The sequence below is a fragment of the Bradysia coprophila genome, unplaced genomic scaffold (assembly GCF_014529535.1).
Source record: "Bradysia coprophila strain Holo2 unplaced genomic scaffold, BU_Bcop_v1 contig_151, whole genome shotgun sequence".
Lineage (NCBI taxonomy): Eukaryota > Metazoa > Arthropoda > Insecta > Diptera > Sciaridae > Bradysia > Bradysia coprophila.
In genome coordinates, this window is record NW_023503423.1 from 8,652,094 (window position 1) to 8,671,717 (window position 19,624).

The window sequence follows — 19,624 nt, forward strand, 5'->3', positions numbered from 1 at the left end:
CCCTTTTGTCTTAACTCCCTAAAATCGTTTCCACTTCTTGCTTAGCACACTCGTTACATCAGTGATTAAAGAGTTCGTTTTTATTGGTTCAGTTTGAACCGAAAAAACCACCAGAAAAAAGAGAAACAAAACGGGCAGAGCGGAAATACTGATATGAAACTTAATTTGGTTTTAATTTGGATGCAATCATTGAAAAAATGGTTTGTATAATTTTGGTAGCAAATCATGAAGCATGGCTTGTTTAACACATTTATCAACATAACAGATAGGTGTACCATGTACCAACAAACGTTTTTCTACTTTTATTATTTTGTTAACACGAGTTAAGTTTGTAAATTTAAATTTGTAAATGTAATTCTCATATTCTCAGCGACACATGGACCACGACTAATAAAAGTATACCAACCGACAGCATTATCTTCTAAAAATGTTTAAACAAGTGAAAATATTTAGCACAACATTCAGTGCTGGATTAGTATACATTCACGAAGAAAAATTGTGGGATTTTCGAATGAATGGTCTTCGGTAGTAATACGTCAGAGTCAGAAGCAATTATTTTAGTGATTAGTAGTTGTATACTATACAATGTATAGTATGAATGAAGGGTGGCATTAGAATGCGTAGTTGACAGGAAAAGTGATGCTGTGTCGAGGGCAAGAGCTCCACAAGTTTTAACATTTTGTAAAAATCATCAAGTTCTTACGCCAATTCATGCAAAGACTGAATCATGATATTATCGTAGTATCCAGTAGACCTGTCGGTAAGCTCAACTTGGAGCACCTCACGTAAGAAAATATGTTCCTTCAGCACTGAAGCCGCAATAGCAGCTCCCATAGAGCGCAGATAGAGCTGAATAGCGTAGTATCTAACTCGTCAGATGATTGAACTGTTTCAAAACAAGTGAAGTGTATAGTACAGATTGCCAGTGAGGTTGCCAGCAGACGTACTGTTTAGAGAAATCGTGTTCGACTCCTACCAGTTTCCCTCCTAGAAAAGAAACCTTTTTTTGGAAAACGTTTTCCAATTTTTACCAATTTTTCAGGAATTTTCCCGTTTTTTCCCGCAAAATTTTCCCTAAAAATTTTTTTTGTAAAAAATTGGGAAAATCGGAAAAATTTTTGAAAAAATAGTCACTGGTCCCTGCTACGAGTAGAAACTAAGGTCTACTCTTTAGAGAGTACATCCAATTTCATGAACTTCATTTTTCCGAAAACTTACACTTTTAATAACTTTTCCTCCCTAGGTCTGTAAATAACTATTGCGAATGCTCGTTGCACGATAATCAATTTTCATAAATTCAGAAAAACTCGTTGAAAAGATTGTCCAGGAAATATGTTGCAGTAAAAGCAAGAGAACGAAAACATTTCCTCCTTTCTTTTGTAAAATATCGTTAAGCTTATTAGGATTGCAAAAAACCGACTTTTATCATATACCGAATTGGCTGCTTATGTGTGCATTTTAAAATGTTAATAGTATAAAATGATCTCCTGGCTATATTATCGGATATATTATCAAATAGAAAAATAGCACCAGTGTAGTACTTCCAATAAAAATGAACTACACTTTATATGTCCGATGAGTACATGATTTTTCGTCTATTCACAACTACAATGCCCGTTATTTTTTCAAATATAAAAATTTAAAAGTGAATTTTCCATACACTACACCGTTGGGTTATACACTCTTTTTTCCGTGTGTTATGTACAAAATCATGCGGTGTGGTTGTACAATATACACATTCTGGTACTACATATAACAAACATTATTAAGCAAAAGCGAAAGAGTATTATGCGAACATATACAGTCTCATTGGACGAATCTATATATCTATCCACACATAACTGTAAGTAGGGATTCATTTTCTGGGTCAAAATGAAAACGAATGAAAACGAAAATGCGGCAACGCTTATTTTACATTAGAGTGTAGGTCTTATATAGCGAAAAGCACGAATATAAAAAAAAAGTCAACTCTATATACACACACCGATCAACAACAACAACAAGTTAGTGAACGAAGCCGATTCATTTTCTATATATCTAACGTTTTGCTGGTTAATTTACAATAAAAAAAAACAGCCAGAGTATATCAGAGCGCACACTAAGCAGTCGCGCGAATGAACTGATGTATGGTGGGCTTTCGTTTTAGTTATAGTTTGGGTACCGAGTCGACGACTGTTAAAGCGAAAATTTATATTTAAAATATAAAATTATAAATAAATAAAAACACACACCGACCGACCGACCGACCGTGTGTTTTATTTCGGTGTTGTATAATATAATATGTATATGCCGTGAATGCCATACATTCGTATCAATATATACAGCAAAGACGGGATGGTGTACATATCCAAGTAGTTTTGTACCGAATGTAAAAAATATATAAAAAAAATTTATTATATATTTTCAAATTCGCGTATCGTATTCACTCGGCCCTCCGGTTAACACAGTTCAGTTAGTAACCTACTTTGTTCCGTATCGTACACGCTTTTCGGATTGTCCGCTTTTGAACAGTAAAAAATATTTTAAAACAGAGAAACGAAACGATACAACATTATAAAACTGATAAATTTTTGAAACAAAAATTACAAACTTTTTAAGACTTGACTGTAGGATTTATGTTAAAAAATTAATTTTTCTTTCTCATAAATAAAAGGGGAGAAAAACGAACTTAAAGTTTGAGTATCGGAAAATTATTAGACGAGTTTATATACTCAACTGTTGTTATCAATGGGACAACATATGTAAATATTGTCAGTACTCATCAATTAAGACTTAATGTGTAAAAGTTAAAAATAAAAAAAAAAAATAAAAAAATGAGGTAAAACAAGGAAGTGAATACCAAGAAATATTTAATAAATTTAACAAACAAACAATTAAATTGAAAGTGAATTTACCCAGACATGTTTCATTTAAGTGAAAGTTTTCACACATTGCAATTTAAGAAGCTTAAAAATTATTCAAATTAAACACAAAAAAGAAGTTCGTGTGCCGTGTGTTATTGTTGCCGTGTGTGTCATCAATTTAAGACTGTTAAAGCTTTTTCGTTGTAAATTCCAACAACAAGAAATTGACCATAATTAATTTAACGATGAGATCATGAAGTGAAATTATTCGACGGTCATTGTCAATTTAATGAATTTTTTTGAGTTGAGACAATTCAAAAGGATAATCACCAATTCATCTTGCAACGGATAATATTTTCTTCTTCTTAAAATTGAAATCAAATCTGCATTTCGGTCATTCAATCATGAAAGGGAGAAAGGAGTAGAGGAGAGAAAACTACAAGGAAACCGTAATGGAAATGGAAGACATTAACCACACCGTGCACTTTGGATATATTTAAATATTTCGAGTCAAAATTAAGTGCAATTAAATACGTGATTTAAAAAAAATGAGAAAAATATGGTTAGTGTAGACGGAATCAACTGACTGAAGACTGTTTATCATTTTTAATAACATAAAACGAATCGTGGATACAATAAATTTGCAGAATTTATCGACTAGGAAGTAAATAAAGACATTTTCGTTTCTGTCGGATACCTATACGATTATATTCGTAAGACAATTTTTCTTTTTGTTTCTTTTCGTTTGTTTGTTTTTCGTGAGAGAAGGATATGAGTGTAAACAGAATAAACATACGGCCAGCAGCAATAAAATGAAATTTTTAAATTAATTGCAAGCCAACATTATACGGAATGACCTCTAAATTGTTGCAAATTATTGTGGATTTAAGTAATTTTATAATTTGTTACAACAACAAAAAAACGGCAGTTACCAACATTATATACGGTCGCTAAAAACGATGACACTCCGTGTGTAACATATAGTTGAATATACCAAGAAATTGCAGTGTGAAGATTATGCACTTGTGACTATATAAAATTGAAACTGAAAGGAAGAAGTTGAAAATTGAATAAAAAAACGAGTGTGTCGTTTCCCGGATTCTATTGTCTTGACTGAAAATAATGTTCATAAAACAGCACATAACATTTTGTGAATTAATTCAAAGGAAAACATTGAAATAATCGTTACACGCAGAAAATATTTATTTAAAAAACAGTTGAAACTGCCGATAGCAACTAATTTATCATACAAAATTACGTAGAAAATCGGTGAAATATATTAATCTGAAAGTGACAAATGAATCGTCATATACGAAGTGATAAGAAACGAACGGTTAAAATGTAAGCGAAACGAGGATGGAACTGCTATAATTACAAGAAAAACACTCACAACAAAATCCGAAACAATTTTTTTTTGTAAAAAAAAATATTTTTAACGAAAAAAAAAGGATCTGAAAATGTGTTTGACTAATTCGAACAGTGAATCAAAAAAATAATTCATCACGTACAGCGAGAAATAGACTTAAAAAATATGACTTCTCTAGGTAAACAAAATTTAAAATTTTTTACAACAAAAATCATTCTTACAAGCAGATTATTGCATTTAATGAATTGAATTTTGATAAACGAATTGGCAATTTTTATTTTGGCTATTTTAGTTCGCGTGTTTTTTTTTCTAAATTTTATTTTTGTCCTTTAATCTATTCATCCAATTTCATTCAAATAAAGCAAGAGAATTTCATTGAAAAAAAAATCAACGAATTTGATCGTGATTTTTTTTGCTGAAATTTTTCATTATTTTTTTGATTTTCATCTTTTAATAAAAAAAAATTTAATTTAATTTAATTTAAGTAAAATATAATTTCGGATTTCATCAACATCTTGGAAAATATAATTAACATGTAAGTCATTTTTTGTGTCTTTTTCTTTTTATACCAATTGAAAGGAAATAATTTTTTTTTCTTATTCTTTCGGCGCATTTTAACGTGTATATCTAGATCAAACCAAAAATCACTAACATTTATAGTCTAAAGAAAGAAAGAAGAAAATACCAAAACAAATTACGTCAAAACCAATCTAATTCAGTTCATTAAAATAATTCCTAATTTTCTCTTCTTACAGTTAATGTCAATGTGTTTGTTACAGTTGTTTTACCAGTGGTTTCACTCATGCCAAAACACTGCGTGTTAGTAGTAAAACCATATACTCACTACATAAGCAGTATGTATTAAATGAATGGACACAGAAGTAAAACAGCTGAAGCAAACGTAGACACAAATTCGGTTGACATTAACTGTATACGTTCGAATTTGTTACAGCCAAGATAAAGGTTTCCATTTTTGTCATCCAGTAGCACTGATTCCCGGCCATCCCGTGGAATGTTTAACAAAACAAAATCATCTCATTTGTGAACTTTTCTACATTTCCTGTAACATTTCATGAATCTTTGATGTTTTCCAGGACGAAAATTGTTTAACTACACTCACGGAATTTTGAAAACCGACACATTCTCTGTTTTGTGACTTACTTACAGCTCGTGAGTGTACAACCAACTTTAAACGAAAACCGGAGTTCTAGACTTCGAATACCTATTTATGTAGCCATTCTTTATTCTTCTTTTCATTATAATTCCTTGGTCACAAAAAAAACTGTTTCTGTAGCACGGCGTCACGGGCCTTACTAACCATGATTCCCCTTGGAAAATAAGATTTCTCGCGAGTTCTTATTCCTCATCAACTGTATTTCATCGAGAGTCATCATTTTTTGCGGTGTACAACCCCGTGACTCAAAATTTTCTACGAACTACATTTTCTGAACACCGTGGCAGCGAGTTTCGTCTTGATATTATAGACATAAACTAAAGTTAGATTGCTATCAAAGATTTTATAAAAGTTTTATTAAAAACAGAAAACTAATCTTAACTTCTTAAAAATGTCAATCTTATGACCATGACCATATAAACATTAAATTTGTTACTTACTTTGTAATGCAAAATCTTTTACTTCCTTTAGTTTTAACATTATGTTTTGTTATATATAGAGAATATAAGCCAATCATTGCTTATATTCAATGTCGATGTCGTTAAGAGATGATCCGCCTCTGAACAACATTAACCACCGTACTCTTGAGTTACACCTCCAAACGTTACCGATAAAGAAATTGTTGACACTAGCACTAAAAGTTAAAGAAAAATAGCAAGAAAACATAAAACTTAGTTAACATTAAAATAGAAAAAAAATGAGTTGAAGATGTTGACATCGACAACTAGGCTGGCTAACGACACAATACGTAAAATCCTGCGTCATTGTTTTGTTGAAACGTGCTTGAAATGAAATGGTTTTTAATTTCCACCGTATTATGCACTTGCATACAGAAAAATGTTGCATGCATTAACAATTTGTGGTAGATTGAGTGAGTGAAGAGACGATTACCACACTGACTTTTGTTTTAAAAGAAAGGATTGTAAGAAAATGAAATTCTTTGTTGAATGAAAAACGATTTCCATCATTTCTTCATTTTGCATCTTCTCTTCATCTACTTAAAATACATTTCATTAATGCAATTACGATGAAAGGCTAAAAAACGACTCACAAATATCTAAGAGCCAAATCGATTTTGGTTCTGTGAATATCTCGAATTGAAAAAGGGTATTGAAAACTGACATATTGAGAGGAAAAATTCGCTAGAAGAGTATCGAAATCAGTAGATTTGTGTTTTCAATGATGTATAGAAAAGCAATTCTAAAGCACAAGGATTCGATAATTTCGCAATTTATGTATTCAGTCGACTTTAATGCCGAATCGGCAATACGATTACGTTTTTGATTTTTGAATGAAATTAAAACTTTATGTCGACCGTTGTGGATTAACCCCCTTATATGCTACGAATATGCTGTACGATACTTGATTTTTCCAGTTTTGTGGATTTAGTCGCACATACACTAGCCACGTATGATGAAGTTCCGTGTGGAATTGAACTTTTATTTCAATTATGATTCACTAAACTTTTCCGTGTGCAGAATGGTATATGGTTCTCAGAGTATTGTACCTGGCGTGAAGAGAAATTGTATTTTTGATATGCATATTAATGGAAAACGTCGAAGGAGATACTTGATTTTCTCTCAGATCGAAACAGTGGTTGAGTCTGGCGAGTGTTAAAAGAGCGAAAAAAGAGATAAAACAATGGGTTGTGATTTCCGCCATTTTAAGAAGAAGAAGAATTGCGATCAAGGTATATGACGCTCGTAAATAAGAAATGTTTTCTGGTTGTTTATGTTTTGATTCGGTAGTAGAGTTTGTATTTTTTAAGTAAAATTACAAAATTATTCCCGTTTGAGTAGAAATTACGTGTGAAATTCGAGAAAGAAAATTACAAAGTTGGCGCTGGAGTCGATTTTTGCGGCTAAATCTGTAACTTCCATCACAACCCATTGGTTTCGATACGTCAAATTTTTTGTGGAAATTTAACTGAGTTCGATGGGTCAGTGACACTCTTTTTAACATTCTCTTTAAACACTATATATACGAAAATGTATCTGCCTTTCATCAGCTCGATAAATTTTATATGAACGAAGCTTCACTTATGACCTAAAGCCTTAAGAACCTAAAGCACACGATACTATGAACGGAAAGGACATAAATACTCCGCCACTTTAATTAAATCCGAAATTGAACAGACCCAAATTTCTGCTTAAACATTTCCAACTTTAACTATCGTTGTGGATGCTAGGAACCTCTTACATTTGGCTGATGAAGTTATTATGAAGAGACATAGTGATTAAAGGTAGAGCTTAAAGTTTACTCTAGCTACACAAAGCTACGCGAAAGAGACCTAATTTGAAAAAAAAATTGTTTAGTTTTTCTGTTAGCGTAGCTACAACAGTTAGTCTTCCTTGCATCGTATCATCAATCGAGAAATATGTTTGCGCCGCACGTCCAATAAAATCAGAGCTCGTTCCATATACCGGACCATCGAAAGAGCTTTCATTTCCCGAAGTCTGTTTATAAATTAATAAAAGAAACGTGAATCGGTGACCTGATTTACCGATGCTAGGGAGAAATATTTTGATCTTTTAGCGGGTTTTTCGTCACTTTGTTCGGGACTTTTCTTTTGTTAAATTAGTCTTACCGTAGGTAAAACATCATTCACTGTTTATTATAAAGCCTTGTAATCAATTCAATTATCGAATTTCCATATCTTTTTGATAAGGAAATAAGATTCACAATCAACTCACGCCATCAATAAATTGTTACGCAATGCCAACCTGATGATGAACGAAATTCCTAGCTTCTTTTTCCGCATATGTATTTATATTCGATCGTAACCAGACCTAAAAAATTCCAACATGCAAAATACAAACAAAACTGCATGAGAGCATGTCAAAGTCAACGACCCATATATTTCGCAGAGAGAAATATATACGGAAAAAAATGCCGTGTACGTTTGCCAATCCATATTGTATATAATACTATATTTTGCTTGCACGAGAGTTGTGCAGAAACTGACCTAAGACAACGTTTAACCTATTTTAGAATGAAAACTACCACATCGAAATGAAAATAATTTTTTTTTCGTCTCCGTTCTGTTACACATTTTGATGTGGTGTATATTGCTGACGCGTGCGCAAATTTGAATTGACAAAGAACGAAAAAAACGTATGGAAAATTGTTGTTGTTGGTGTTGTTGTTGTAGCAGGAAAAATTATTGTCAACAAATATTGGGCCAAAGGTTTTGAATTCATTTCAATAAAAGTTTTTCAGTTTATTTTGTAAACACACGTATTGATTCCATTATTTTTTTTAATGTTGCATTCTTCAATTGATTCGTTATCAATAAATTTCCTTTCATTTTCTTTGTGCCAACAATTGCCGGTGAGTTAAGATTACCTTCTCAAGATGACTGTTGATTTCTTGAGTGTGACTATATAAAGGCGTTTATGCAACGTGATCTTAATCATTTCACACCGCTGGCTACCCTACAATGTCTTGCTTAATGAATTTTCGTTTTAATAGCCGAGATTATCGTTATGTGTTATCCTATTTATACAGGGAGCCCACGTGCCTGTTCGTCCGTACATTATTTCCTTAGTTGTATTTATGTCAACAATATAACAGTTAGACGCAAGTGCAGGTGCGTCGACCGGCGAGGGACGGAAGAAAATGTGGGCACTCTGTTCTAAAAGTGTTTTAGTATTACATGGAGACAGTACATAGTCTATATCAGAATCGTACGGTCAATGTACCGAACCGGAACGCTTACAGCAGATAGTATGAATGGTGTACGGTCACGTTGAAGATCGTGAGAGAGTACGTGATAATAAATGTTCAAGTCAACAGGTCAACAGGTTGAACAAAACTACATTTTGTTTGGACAGTTGGTACTGTATCCCGCTTTGTACGTTTGAAACGTTCGCGATTTTTATCGGTGCTTATCCTAATTTCGCGTTACATAATTTTACATTGTTGTTAGATGATCATCTAATGATGATTACACCTGGCAACTCAGTCTATCTGAATATGAATAACTAGATATAGGATAAGCCTGTCCCTTTCTCATTACACCGGATGGTGTCGATTGTGTTCGTCGTTTGGGGGAAAGGCATGAAGAAAAGATTTTATTGAGATACGATGGAGTGCATGTCAACAAAGTCAGTAGAAGAGTTGGAATTTATTGTGAACAAAACAAAACTTGTTGGGTGTATTGCTCTGGAACGATTTTTCAGTGGAATTAATTTAAACCTCTGCACAGCATAGCTTTTCAAATTTTAAAGCAAAGTTCGTTCGGAATTTCCTTTTTCCTGCGAAAATGTGTATAACAATGCTCTTACGTAGTTGAATTTTTCTTTGCAGCATCAGTTGAAAAAGGTCAATTACTTTTTTGTTTTAGCGTTTTTTACCGCGCTGTGATTGAAAGTATGAAAAATGTTCGTTAAAATAAAAGTTCTGTTAACGCTGGAACTGTTTTTTGTTCTCAATGAAGTATGCTGCATATAAATAGTTTCACGGAAAGTTAAGATGCAAGAATTATGAAACCAACATTTCGTGTCTGTGCGAGAATGAGTGAACAAAATTAAAAGTTTTTTCAAAATAGGAAATTCTTTATTTAAACGGTGTTGACGTTGTAAAATTTCAAACTTTTCTGTGATAATTCTTGTTTCATAAAAAGAAGAAAACAAACGATCGAATTTGATCGAAACTTTCTTGGTTCATTCTCATACTTTATACGCAAAAGATGTGAAGATTGTCAAATCGATGCAAAACTGAGGTTGACAGTACATCTAATGCACAAAATTCCAGTTTAGAAACAAGTTAGGAACAAGATTTTATTTTACGGCAAAGTGATTAAGTGATTAATACTAATGTCACTTTTACGCACTAGTGCTACGAACTATATCGATCGATCTGCTGTGCACAAAATTCAATTATGCAATTCAGTATCATAATGTGCAATCGAGGTGCAAAGTAGTTTATTAGGCTCTAGATGTGCCGCAGGCCGTGTATCATAATACACATCTCTAGCCTAATAAAGTACTTTGCATCGAGTTGCATATAACGTTTTAAGCCACAGAGTCATCTAAAGTTTGCAAGATTTGCATTTTATGATGCTGAGTGGCATAAACCGTTGTATAAAATGAAAGAACTTTGTTGGACTCGCTATGTGTATTATGGCACACGGCCTCGTGTTATAATTACACAGCTAGAGCCTAATAGTATTATGCACTCGATGTCGTAAATAACCGTTCACTCTCAATCACATGTCGGATTTAATTTTTAAATTATTTTTTGGAATTGTCATTGCATTGTTTATCTCAACGCTGGCTGTGCCGATGAATAATTTTTTCGCCCTTAAAAATACCACTTAAAATCTGCATGAAAGCACTAACGCTTTTAACACGGCAGAGTAAAACAAAACCAGACAGGAGCGGCTTATTTTTGAAAAGTTAAATATGGAACCCAATACACTGTATGAAAATGAACTCACATGAACTCTTACATGAATTGCCTGGCTTTACTCTGCTGTGCTTGGAGCAAAGTACAACCGTTAACGTTTTTTCCGACTTGAGCGAGACAGAAGTAAAGTTCGGAACAGATCGGTTTGATCTGATCTAAAATTCTAAATCTGATTGAGGTGCAACCTGATAAGTGAGCGTTAGCTTCGAGTTCCGATTAACCTTATTCAGAACAATTGTTCAAGTTAATCCGAACCCGATTTGAATTTAACAAAACCTGGTGAATGTAAACTTAATCGGATTGGCCTGCACTACTGGGAAATTTAAAAAAAATCAAATTTTTCACTTGTAAGCATAAAAAATTGGATAGACTGCCGTAGGATGAAAGTAGGAAATTCTAGCAAGAGTAAACTTCACTCATTGACTCATTCACTCATTCACTACGTTGTTCATGTTAATAGCGCAACAGCAACACCTGATGTGAAATGGGAAATGTAAAAGGAAGCAAATCAAATCAAATTTTATTCGACAAGCAAATATCATCATAACAATAGTAAAAGCTTTTCACGCGGTGTTTCTGATTAAATGCACAATTTACAATGTTCAATAGGATGTCAACAACAAAATTGATTTGCGATAAAAGATAAATTATTTCCTGGTTCCCGGATTTCCATTTGTGGTGTACAAGAGTCATCTTTAGCGTGACACACAAGTACACATTATGACGCCAATTGTCTATATCCATCCTTTCATTTCCGTATTCGAGTTACCTTCTACAAAGTCGAGGGGTGGCACGTTCAATAAATTTTATTAACTTCGACTTTTAGGAATAAGAGTGCAAGACAGGAACAAAAGAAAATCATAAAAGGATGTTCGATTGACAGCAAATCGGAATCAATTTCCTTCACTTACTTACATAAAAGAAGTGTTGAAAGTGAGCGAAATAAACTGTTTATGGAAAAATTGCAAAAAGAAACATTTTTCTTGGAAAAACCAGACTTTGAATTACTTACTCTCTCGCTTTGAATATTAAGTGTTTTGCTTTGCCATCAAAAGCAGATGCTGTCTGATACTTTGATTATAGTTTTTATCACACGTAAAAGCACCACCAACACAAAACTAATTTTCTTTCTTTTTTTTTGCATTTTCCAGGAATTATGACACTGAGCCGTGGCCCGTACAGTGAGCTCGATAAAATGAGCCTATTTCAGGATTTAAAATTAAAACGAAGAAAAGTTGACTCACGATGCAGTAGCGATGGTGAATCATTAGCTGACACAAGCACATCGTCTCCAGATCTTCTGACACCATTATCACCAAAAATGTGCGATCAAGCGCATCCATCTACACCAAATTCAATACAGCCAGCTCCGACGCCTCCATCGGTTCCGTCGAGTTGCAGCGGGGGAACGACATTACAAGGAAATGGTAACTCTAGCCGATTAGCACCCGAATCACCAATTCATGATGATAAACCGAATGCGGGACCGATTGGCTCGCATAACATCAGTAATAATGGTTCGATGGCGAATCCGAGTGTGATACGATCCATTGCAGACGAAAGAATGCCGTCACCGGCACCACGTCAGTCGCCGGTTAACCATTCTCATCGTCATACACCTTCACCAGTTCATCATCAGATGAAAATGACGCCAACATCACAAAATCAACAACAACACCAACAGCATCAGCACCAACAAAATCAACAGCAACAACAACAATCGCAGCATCACGTTACCGTACTCGTAACACCTACTCGCATTAAGACCGAAAATCAGGCGTCAACGATAGTCGGTGCACGCAAATCAAGTCCGACAAATTTCTGTGCCGTTTCGACGGCGAGTAATTTTACGACGACGACCATTAAAATTGAAAATCCGTCACCCACATCTATGATGATGCGAAAGTCCAATTCACCGCACTATTCAGTTCCTGTGAGTAACAACAACAACAATAATAATAACAATAATCAGTCAAGCAACAATCATCATCGAAATGAGTCTACATTGACCGTACCTACATCGACGCCGATAATGATCCAGAGTTCGCATGCTGCAGGCGTTCAATTACAAATGCTCCAAAACAATACTTTATCCGTGATGCAGAGAACGGCACAATTGTCGCCCATAAATATTGAAGGTTAGTTGAATTACACTTTTGCTGTATAAACTTTGTCCGGAGACTCGAAACAGCCCTTCGGGCGTTGTACAAAAAGTATTTGTAAAAAGCCCTTTGTTGCCATTCATTCAGACAAAAATTCAAAAGCCCGAATACCTACATCATACTCCATGTCCCTTCTGTCTCGTAGAGAAGTATGTCATATACATTCCTGTCTACCTTTTCTTTTCTAGGAAGCAATATTAGCTTATATCAACAACATCAACAGTCGCAGCAGCAGCAGCAGCAGCAACAACAGAATCAACAGCATAACCAACATAACCAACAACAGAATATACAGCAACAACAGAGCCAACAACAATCTCAAAGTGGCATATCTCAAATCCAGTACCCCATTCAAATACAAAATCAACAAATTCGAATAAAACGAGAACGATCGCCGATCCACACGATCGTTACCCAGAATTCGAGCAACGCTTCACCGACGCATCAACGACAGTCAGTCACAACGGTGACACCTATTAGTCCGGTCGGTCAACTGGTTCATCCGTCGATCCAGCTACGACATCCGATTCGTGATGCTGCCATATTGTTTCGCGTTAAAAATGAAGGTCAATTACCAGGACTGATCCAGAACCAACATCGAATGGTGTGGGGCGGAGCGAACGCTCGAATAAATGGCGTCAAACCGGAAATCATTGGTGGTCCATTGCCCGGCTTACGACCATCCAGTTCTCAATCGGGACATCAGTCATCGCCTAGTCCGCAGGGACCATCACAAACACCACCGAGAGCGACACCAACTGTGATCATGGGAGAGAGTTGTGGCGTACGAACAATGGTCTGGGGTTTCGAGCCACAATCACCCCAACCGCCGGCTGCATCACCCACACAAAATAATGCAGGACCATCGCAGAATAACGAAGAAGCAGCCCAACTACTGCTGAGTTTAGGTCAAAGTCGACCAAGTGATATTAGAATACGTCCGCAAACTTCTCGGCCACCACATCCTCTTAATATGGAACGATTATGGGCAGGCGACTACAGTCAATTGCCAGCTGGCCAACAGTTACACGCATTGAATTTGAGTTCTCAACAGCAATGGGGTGGACCATTTGGATCAAAGGTAAGTCTATTTACTTGTGTGTGCATATAATAAGCTACTTACAATTATTGCATTGAATGCATATGAAAAGACACAGAAGCTTTAACAAAGCCTTGCAAGATATTGTTGTATGTTATTCATGTGTGGTGGAAGACATTAACCACACTCCACAATCATCAATTGAGTTTGAATTCCGGGAACTCAAAATGCCATAGTGCACCACAGCTAAGCCGATTATTGAGATGCGAAAAGTGGGTCACAAGAATATACATCCAATTAAATGCCACGATGTTGGTGATAGCCACCGTAGAAACGTAATTTTTTTCGAAATGGAAACGATTTTTTTCACATTTCCTTCTTGTCAATGTAAAGTCGCCCTGACCAGACTGAACGACCTTCTTCTTCAGAGTTTTTCCATTCTGGCTATTTGTCTAAAACTAGAAATTAATTCCTTTCAGACGGAAACTGGCCAACAAGATCCACCCCCCGATGAAGATGAACAACCATTAGTCTGTATGATTTGTGAAGATAAAGCGACTGGTCTTCACTACGGAATAATTACTTGTGAGGGGTGAGTATTGTATCTGATAGTACTTGTAAGAGCATCGAGTAACAATCGTTTTTAAATTTCTAATTTAGATGCAAAGGCTTTTTCAAACGAACGGTACAAAACAGGCGAATTTACACCTGTGTTGCTGACGGAACCTGTGAGATAACAAAGGCGCAAAGAAATCGATGTCAGTATTGTCGCTTTAAGAAGTGCATCGAACAAGGAATGGTGTTACAAGGTAAGACAGAAGAAATTTATTTGTTTGGAGGGAATAACCGGTCACCAACTAAATGCTTATTGCTTCCAGCTGTTCGTGAGGATCGAATGCCCGGCGGTCGAAATAGTGGTGCTGTGTACAATTTGTACAAAGTGAAGTACAAAAAGCACAAAAAGGCAGCGCAAAAGTCTCCGCAACAGAAACTCGGCCAGCCGAACGAACCACCCAACCAAAAATCGATGTTTCTGTCGCCGCAGCAAACAGGCGTGAAAAACGAAACTATCAATTTGCCGTCACATCTGATGAACGGCACCATACTGAAAACGGCCTTAACAAATCCCAGCGAAATTGTCCACCTACGTCATCGGCTAGACAACGCAGTCAGTTCATCGAAAGATCGATCCGTTTCATATGAACATTCCTGCAGCATGATCCAGACACTGATCGATTTCGATGCAATGGAAGACATTGCAACGTTGCCGCATTTCCCCGAATTTCTGGAAGACAAATCCGAAATCGGTGACAAGCTGTGCAATATCGGCGACTCAATCGTGCACAAGCTGGTGTCGTGGACGAAAAAGTTGCCATTCTATTTGGAAATCCCAGTCGAGATACACACGAAACTGTTGACCGACAAATGGCATGAGATATTGGTGCTAACGACGGCTGCATACCAGGCATTGCATGGAAAAAAGTCAAATTCGAATCCGCAAACGCCACCGATCAGTGGTCCTCTCGGTAGAGACGATCCCGAATTCATACAGGAGGTAAACGAGTGCTACTAGAAAAGCGAGGCCAAAGGCAACGTAAATAATTGTTCCGTTTTCCCTTCAGGTCAATTCTCATCTTTGTACATTACAAACTTGCCTAACCACTTTAATGGGCCATCCCATTTCAATGGAACAATTAAGACTGGACGTTGGTCATATGGTCGAAAAGATGACTCAAATAACGATAATGTTTCGTCGCATTAAATTGAAAATGGAAGAGTATGTCTGTCTGAAGGTGTACATTCTCTTGAACAAAGGTAAGACCATCTCATCACACCGGTTCGAGGTGCTGAAACTAATTCCGTTTTTCATCCTACAGAAGTGGAATTGGAGAGCATTCAAGAACGATATGTACAAGTTTTGCGAAGCTATTTACAACATTCGTCACCCCATAATCCTGGCCGATTGGGTGAGCTACTAGCACACATACCTGAAGTGAGTAGCATTTTGCGCTTGGCTGCCAAATTCATTTTACAAAAATAATTTTCTCTCGCAGATCCAAGCAGCAGCAAGTCTACTACTGGAAAGTAAAGTAAGTTATAAGCGCGGCAAATTTCCATAATTCACAGACGCTGGTTTTATGATCCTCCGCAGTATCAGTGGACGGTGGACAGTAGGTTCAGATTAAACTAGATTTTCACAAGCAATTTTTCGACTTCGAAATAAATCACTAGGAAGATTGATTACAATCGGAGAACGAATCCAATCAATACTAAATTTTGGTTGAGTGTCCCACACTGACTATCTTTCTTCAAAAACGTTTTCAAGAAAATTGGCGAAAATTTTCGAAACTATTTTCGCGATGGTAGCAGTAGTCATGTCCAATGCTCGTACTATTAAAACCTCCCGAGTTAATATGATTCGGTGAAAGCGAAACAGAATGTTGAAGTTTAGAATCTCGTTTCTACGCAACGGTTCGAGAAAATGTTTTTCTTCTGCCACCTGCTGCCGATGATCATAACACCAGCAACTGATTTTTTTACGAAATAACTTTCCAAAAGATCGCCGATTTTGATCTTATTAATTTTTTCCTCCTTTCCTCCCAATTTGCAGATGTTCTACGTACCGTTTGTATTAAATTCAGCTAGTATTAGGTAGCAGATGGTCGAGAGGGGTTTATTAGAACCTCCTGAAAACAAATCTGAAAGCTCTGAACAATCCCACCAACATTCGTTAGGACATCTACAGGAAGAGCGCCATCAACAGCCACAGCAGCAGCATCAGCCACAGCACCAACAATATCAACCCCAACAACAACAACATCAACATCAAACGATTCAATCCACTCAGCAACACTTTCAACCGACAAATCAACCGATTTTACAACAGCGCTTACTTCAGCAACCATCACAACTTCGACAGCATTTGACACGTACCACAGATAACAGCAATAAGCAACAAGTGACGGTGGTTGTCTTCAAAACTAAGTTACCTGATGATTGAGCGAAACCAAACGAAAAATGACTTTCGAACACTTCGTGGTTGGAAATTGAATTCGATCGGCAAAGGAAGAGCGCAGTGCTTGGAGTGAGATAAGATATGATGTTTGAATCGGATCGGATTTTACAGATGCGACGAAATTGAGTTGATTTTTCATCGTAGACAATTTTGTTAAGGAACCGAGCGAGAGAGTATACGCATTTTTAGGTTTATATAAAATGAAAAAAAAAAATTGAATTCGAAATTAGAGGTGCACAATTTTCAAGAAGTAAAACAAATAGAAAGAATGAAAAGTACCACAACAGAAAAATGAAAAACACGTCCATATAAAATAAATTAATTAATTATGCTAGAGAGAATATCGGAATTAGAAAATAGTAAAAACAAAAGAAATGAACACAGTGATAACAAAAAGAAAACATTATTTTGTATTGTACTAACTAGAACTCCCCACATTACACATTCTCATTATTCATGCAACAGCCAGTCAATCAATCCAAAATTGAAAATACTCGCGAGAATTTAATTGTTAGCAAAAACCGAGGGAAAAACGGAGGAGAAAACCGAGGCAAAAAACCAAAATTATCCAATTGATACAGTGACACACAAACAAACAGCCCATTTTCTGAGAACGAATTATAGTTCATTGATCATCCACACAAAACTTGTGGCAAAACAAATCGTTTACTGGTAGTGACTGTAAAACACCCACATTTCAGAGGCGCCGAATTTGATTATGCCCAAGGGAGGCGGAAAGATTTTTTTTCTGAACTACACCTAACGAAAGTCAATGTCAGAAATCGGTTTTGGTAGCTACTTCTCAGTCAACTGTTAAAATTCTTCTCTAATTTCATGGGTCCTATTCTTGGCGCCACAGCTACATTACGTAATGGCGAATTTCAATACTGAATTACTCAATTGCCGAAAATTTGTAGGACTTGGTTTATTGACACTTTCATGGAACTTTATCTCTTCTACTAGTCGACCAAATTCAGAAGGATGTTCTGAGAAAAGGCGGATAGATTTGGAGCTAATTCAAAACGAAATTTAATTACCGTTCAAGTGACTTCACTTGACTTCCCGTAAAGTTTGCTTGATATCTTTAATCTTGAGAAATTTAACATTTTGAGATATTGTTTCGTGCAAAAAATTACTGAAAACGAATAGATGCCTTTTTACAAGTCATCATCATCTCATATGTCATCGTCAGCATCGACAAAATAGCGAGGTCAGCCAAATGTTGTCTTATATCGCAAAGTATAATGTTAAATGTAATGAAGTAAGAGATTCGTATTCAATCAATTGAAAAGACTTCGAACAAGTGAAGTAACAGATTCGATATTAACTATCCTGGCCACCTTTGAGCGAAATATCCGAAAAATGAAAATCCGGCCACACATAGCGTTGAGTCAACAAAATTTGATAATTTGATTTATATGTTATGCATCAAATACATTATCTGGGCTTATTTTGTCCATGACTTATTTTGACTCCGACTATATGGGACCGGTCATATGAAAGTGATGTTTGTAATGATTCTGATTCAGCTGGTGGGATTTTTAGTATTTTTTTAATAGACCGCAGATCCAATCTCGAACCAGAGTTCCTTAATTTATGATTCGATGTGTGTCGGAGATATTTGATGTGGCAGCAGATAGGTGTCCTTTTGCTCTCACTACGAATTTAATTTTTGTTTCAATTACAATACTCTACATCCACATTCAAACTAAACATGTAATTTACTGGGGACATCACTCCCTCTTAAAAATTTACTGAATTTTGGCCCGAAAAATAGTTTCGCATGGAATGCTACACATCTAATTCAAGAGGATAATGGCGGTGCAAAATAAACGATTTTAAAAATAATAACCGAGAAATGGAACTGACTTCAGTTCAGATAAATGATAAATTTAAGCAAAATAAATTTATCAAAACTCAATAAAAGACGAGTGTTGTACAGTTGTAGTAGAAAGACATCGGAAAACGATAAATCAATTTCTTTGTTTTGTTTTTCAAGTGGGAAAAATTTGTAGAATAAATTTGATTTTTTTCTTAAATAAAAATATTTACTAGGAAGTCTGACGAGAAATGCCTTGATTAAATTAAATTAAATTAAATTTAAAACAAATTAAAAACAAATGAAAATTGTATGTGAGTAAAAATTCGACAAAAATGATAATCCCCTTCAATCAAAAAATATTTTTCGTTTTTTGAAATTTTTCAAATTTTGTAGATTGTCCCGTCCGGTTTTTTTAATGTAACATTGTAGCACTTACATAAATAGAGAGATGACGATTTTCGATTTTGTGTTACGTAAAGTTTGGAAATTATGAGGAACATCTTCGTATAAAATGTATGGATGGTCGACTTATGAAACCCAAGTTGTACATCGACTTATCATAAATGAGTGAAAATTGCAGTCTCTCTAGTTAATTAATTATTTACGGCGTTGAATAACAGTCCAAATTTTCTATTTTGTAGATCCATCTCCTCTCTCTATTAAATTTCTTAAAATTCACTAACCAAACACATTAGTCGAAAGAGAAGAAAGATTTTTTCATTATTTTTTTGAAAAGGCACATGCACTTTATTTGTAATGTTCTGTTGGTCTAAAATCGAGAAAGGAAAACCGT

At 35.5% G+C, this 19,624-nt stretch overlaps 1 protein-coding gene across 1 annotated transcript; it reads left to right on the forward strand.

Moving 5' to 3' along the window:
• Positions 1–2,348: 2,348 nt before the first annotated feature.
• LOC119074866 (hormone receptor 4) lies at positions 2,349–19,108 on the forward strand. Its single transcript, XM_037181189.1, has 10 exons — positions 2,349–4,387; positions 11,944–12,930; positions 13,143–14,035; positions 14,473–14,585; positions 14,654–14,802; positions 14,872–15,548; positions 15,616–15,808; positions 15,871–15,986; positions 16,048–16,083; positions 16,605–19,108. The coding sequence occupies exons 1-10, from the start codon at positions 4,375–4,377 to the stop codon at positions 16,647–16,649; spliced, it is 3,222 nt and encodes a 1,073-aa protein (XP_037037084.1). The 5' UTR covers positions 2,349–4,374; the 3' UTR covers positions 16,650–19,108.
• Positions 19,109–19,624: the final 516 nt, after the last annotated feature.

What these genes read in the sequence shown, in the direction of transcription:
- LOC119074866 (XM_037181189.1), top strand. An exon ending in GGAATAATTACTTGTGAGGG is followed by an intron (nt 14,586 to 14,653) that starts GTGAGTATTGTA and finishes TTTCTAATTTAG; the next exon opens with ATGCAAAGGCTTTTTCAAAC. An exon ending in ATCCCGAATTCATACAGGAG is followed by an intron (nt 15,549 to 15,615) that starts GTAAACGAGTGC and finishes TTTTCCCTTCAG; the next exon opens with GTCAATTCTCATCTTTGTAC.